This window comes from Limulus polyphemus, unplaced genomic scaffold (assembly GCF_000517525.1).
Source record: "Limulus polyphemus unplaced genomic scaffold, Limulus_polyphemus-2.1.2 Scaffold2673, whole genome shotgun sequence".
NCBI lineage: Eukaryota > Metazoa > Arthropoda > Merostomata > Xiphosura > Limulidae > Limulus > Limulus polyphemus.
In genome coordinates, this window is record NW_013668283.1 from 131,516 (window position 1) to 136,639 (window position 5,124).

The window sequence follows — 5,124 nt, forward strand, 5'->3', positions numbered from 1 at the left end:
ATACAGTATCATCAAGTACTAATACAACTATAGGAACAACATGACTACATACAGTATCATCAAGTACTAATACAACTATAGGAACAACATGACTACATACAATATCATCAAGTACTAGTACAACTATAGGAACAATATGACTAGATATTATCATCATCAAGTACTAATACAACTATAGGAACAACATGACTACATACAGTATCATCCTAATTCTGTTAGCTTTTCAATAAAAAGAAGTAAACCTTTAATGCTTCGGAGGCAGAAAATATACTTACATGGTAATTTCATGGCTTTAAAATACAAACAACTGTAACATTCAAGGTTTAATTATAATGTCCTACCTGATCTAATTCCCTTATAAGTTTCTTCTGAGGATATTCAGATTTTGACAGACTTCGGCTTATCGAACTGAACTTCCAAGTTTTCAAACGTTAATGATGCTAATAGTTTCGGTAATCTCATATGGCACAAAGTGCTTGAGGAAAACTGTCCGGTATTTAAATATATATATATCATCATTTCGCTCAATTCGCATACTCTAGGGTACGGTAAAAAAAAGTAGATTTATTCTGATAGTTAATTTCGGGAAGGCGTTACTTCCTTCAGTAATTTATTTAGACTTTCATTTCGAGTGTTTGAACTTCAGGAACGAATTTATACTCATGGATCCAGTAACCCACCAATGCCTAAAATAGAACCAGTTTTTGTCGAAAAGGTTAACTTTCTGAGATGGTACTTTTGTAACTACCTCACAGTTTAATGCTTCAAAACTACAAACATACGAAAGTTTAAGAATTAGATTTCTGCTTTCCACGTGTGTCCTCCGGTGGGGCAGCGGTAAGCCTACGGACTTACAACGTTAAAATTGGGAGTTCGAATTCCCTAGGTAAACATAGCAAATTGCCCAATGTGGCTTTGCTCCAAAAACAAACAATCAAACAAGTTTTCCTATTCCAGTTTGGTAATTCTAATTTTTCTACATCTCACTTCACGTCTCGTAGTTTGTACTGTTGAAATATGTAAAACAATAGTGATGTTTCTGGAACCTCGTCGTCTTAAACTTTTCTTTCTGGTGGATCCTTATCAGTCAAATAACAGATCTTTATCAGTCATTATAACAGATCTTTATCAGTCACAATAACAGTCATTATAACAGATCTTTATCAGTCATTATAACAGATCTTTATCAGTCAAATAACAGATCTTTATCAGTCATTATAACAGATCTTTATCAGTCACAATAACAGATCTTTATCAGTCAAATAACAGATCTTTATCAGTCACAATAACAAATTTTTATTAGTGATTATAACAGATCCCTATAAGTCATTATAACAAATCCTTACCAGTCACAATAACAGATCCTATAAGTTAAATACTCTGGTTTAGCACGGTCAAGTCGTCACAACAGCTAAATCAATCTTATTAAGAAGCTCCGGAGATGTGCCTAAATATCCTAACAAACCTATTTTATAAAATGCAACTTTCTACAAAATCTAAAGAGGTTACATTGTTACTTAAGTTTGAAACTAATAGAACATTGGATTTCTGTTGTAAATTCGAAAGAAAATCAGTGACTTATACTTAGAACACCTAGTTATAGGGAATACTAAGTCAACTTGTCTGACTTGTAAAACTGAAAGACTGGATGGATTTAGTTTAGAACTTACTCGCACAAATCATTGGGTATGTTAAGTCAACTTTTCTGACTTGTAAAACTGAAAGACAGGATAAATTTAGTTTAGAACTTACTTCGCACTGTCATTATCTTTCCATAGATTCAGCAGAACATTAAGGTCACTATTGAGTACAAATGACTTTTTTGAAATGTACGGATTGCTAACTGTTTCTCTAAGAGTTTGCTTTCTCTGATATAAAAGCTCCCCAGTGGCTCAGCGGTAAGACTGAAGGCTTACAACGCTAAAAACCGGGTTTCGATACCGTGGTAGGCACAGCGGAAATAGCCAATTGTGTAGCTTTGTGCTTAACAACATACAAACAAACTGATATAAAAATTTGAAAACATTTATTAACTGTATCTCTTTACTGCTTCTTCCAACTAATGAAATAAAGGAACTTGTGTTTTCTATATAGCATGATCCTAAAATTGTTTCAAATAAAGTAAAATAACAAGAAATGAGAAATGTCTTCGTTCATGTTAGCTGCTATTTAAAAATATAATCCTACCGATAAGTATAAACAACAAAGTGATAAGATTACTGAATAAGGAAGTCATAAAACTTAGGGAAACATGTTTGTTTGTATGGATTTCGCGCAAAGCTACACGAGGGCTATCTGCGCTAGCCGTCCCTAATCTAGCAGTGTAAGACTAGAAGGAAGGCAGCTAGTCATCACCACCCACCGCCAACTCTTGGGCTACTCTTTTACCAACGAATAGTGGGATTGACCGTCATATTATAACGCCCCCACGGCTGAAAGGGCGAGCATGTACCCGCGACCGCAGATTGCGAGTCGAGTGCCCTAACCACCTGGCCATGCCGGGCCTATGGGAAACATGTAAAAACTAATATTTTTATATAGAATTATATCTCTGCATCATAGGGAAACATTTAAAAACTAATATTTTTATATATAATTATATCCCTGCATCATATTATTTTCTAAAAGTCCTCCGGTAGTTTAGTGATAAGCATGAAGGCTTATAATGCTAAAAATTGAGAATCGATACCTACAATAACTACAGCGCAGATAGCCTACTGTGTAGCTTTGAGTTTAAAAACAAAATATTCTAAATCAATAGAATGAGGTTTTAATTGTTATATTTAACTTCATAAAGATACATATTTTATATATGGATACAATTTAAGACAGTGATAACCTTACAGAGACTTAAAATATGAACATACTAAAATCATACTAGACTGTAGGTGTTGTTTTTATATTACTAATTACTAGGTCAACCGGTTTTTAGCTATCAAACCATTAATATCATATTATAATGGAGCTTGCGATGTCCAAAACTCGGATCTCGGAAACTACCGCACCGATCATCACCAATCATAACTGGGTAATATTTTTATAGCTGAACAATAAATAAAACTATTGAGATTTCCACAAAAATGATATGTTTCAGATTTAACCAATAAAAATTACAAACAAAAGGAATAAGTTTCAATTATGAAACAATAAAAAAAACAAGCTTAAAAAAATTATTTGTTTTTCTTTAGTGAAAATCTCATGAGTATTGCAACAGAAAAGCAAAGAACTTTCATTGATAACTGCGTCTACAAAGAAATACTTCAATAAAATATATTCTGTGATGTAATGCTGTGATGATAGCTCATTTTTAAACAATATATTCAATAAAATCCTTTTTTCCCATTGATGGCGAACGTTATTGAATGTCAAATATCACTACGTTGTTGTAGAACTGTCAGACAATCCCAGAAAAGACCACAGGAACTACCAGTTATACCTGCCCGGGGGGTGAGGGGTGGTGTTGTATTTATGCTATTATGTAAATGACCTAACATTAATCAAAGGAAAATACAAACGTGAATCACCCTATACTCCAGATTTCATTATCATTGAGTGTTAGACGGATTTGAAATGAAAATATAAGATTCTAAGATATAAAAAAAATGTAACAATTCTTTAAAAACTGACTTAGATGTCAGAACTTTACCTGATGTAGTTAGCCCTAACACATTATCCAAATTTGTATCGTTGTGCCAGCTTGATACTTGATAAGTAAAATTAATCCATGTCGCATTGATACCGGAGCATGTAACGTAACACTAGCTGGTACTGTATATACTTTTCTGAATAAGTCGTAAAAAAAAGGTAGTAATGTGTGTTTCCGTAAGATTTTGTATGGCCTGTTCCCGAATAATAGCAACTGGGCATTAATTTCAGGGAACAGTAAGCAATAATTTCCACATTCCGTAACAAATTATGAAAAAATATCCATCACGGTAGTATTTCCATACCTGAAATCAGTAAGCAGATAATAGTGTTCACAATAGGTAACAAGTTAAAGAGTAATAGCCATCATTGTAGTATTTCCAAGTCCAGAAAGAGTAAGTAGAGAATACTATTTACATCCCGTAACAAGTTAATGAGTAATAGCCATCATGGTAGTATTTCCAAGTCCAGGAAGAGTAAGTAGAGGATACTGTTCACATTCCGTAACACGTTAGTGTTTCCAAGTCCAGGAACGGTAAGCAGAGAATACTTTTCACATTCCGTAACAAGTTAATGAGTAATAGCCATCACGGTAGTATTTCCAAGTCCAGGAACAGTAAGTAGAGAATACTGTTTACACTCTGTAACAGGTTATGGAGTAATAGCCATCACGTTAGTGTTTCCAAGTCCAGGAACACTAAGCAGAGAATACTTTTCACATTCCGTAACATCTTAAGGAGTAATAGCCATCACGTTAGTGTTTCTAAGTCCAGTAACAATAGACAATAGCGTTGACATTCTGTAACAAGTTAAGGAGTAATAATCAACACTGAAGTAATTCCATGTCCAGGAACAACAGACACTTCCTTAATTTGTAAGGTAATTTTAGTTCTAATTTATATAGTTAGCTTACTTTTGATCGGACGCTGTCAATAACTTCTCTCTTCACTGATAAATGTATGTTCTGCTTATACACATTAGACATAACTGTATAATTGAATTTTTCAGGTTATGGTAATATTTCTCCCAGCACAAACACAGGAAGAGCTGCAACCATTGTTTATGCTTTTTTCGGAATTCCTTTGATGTTGATGGTTCTTGCTGATCTTGGAAAACTCTTCACCAGGACCATCAAGTTCATCTACTTCTACATCAGACAGTTCTACCATACAGGAAAATGTCGGAAAAATCGAAGGGTTGCTCGAAAGGACAAGAACCATACCGTTCAGGTAGGGTTAGTTGTCAAGAGATCTGATTAAAATCTGACTGATCATCTTGTTCAGGTAGGGTTAGTTGTCAAGAGATCTGATTAAAATCTGACCTATCATCTTGTTCAGGTAGGGTTAGTTGTCAAAGTTCTAGAGATCTGATTAAAATCTGACTGATCATCTTGTTCAGGTAGGGTTAGTTGCCAAAGTTCTAGAGATCTGATTAAAATCTGACTGATCATCTTGTTCAGGTAGGGTTAGTTGCCAAAGT

General features: G+C 34.2%; 1 protein-coding gene across 1 annotated transcript in view; it reads left to right on the forward strand.

Moving 5' to 3' along the window:
• LOC106467588 (TWiK family of potassium channels protein 18-like) overlaps window positions 1-5,124 on the forward strand; it is a 29,538-nt gene that overhangs the window by 21,106 nt on the left and 3,308 nt on the right. The window contains exon 2 of the mRNA XM_013927948.2: window positions 4,654-4,874. Coding sequence (XP_013783402.1) covers window positions 4,654-4,874 — 221 coding nt within the window. The remainder of the gene's footprint in view (window positions 1-4,653; window positions 4,875-5,124) is intronic.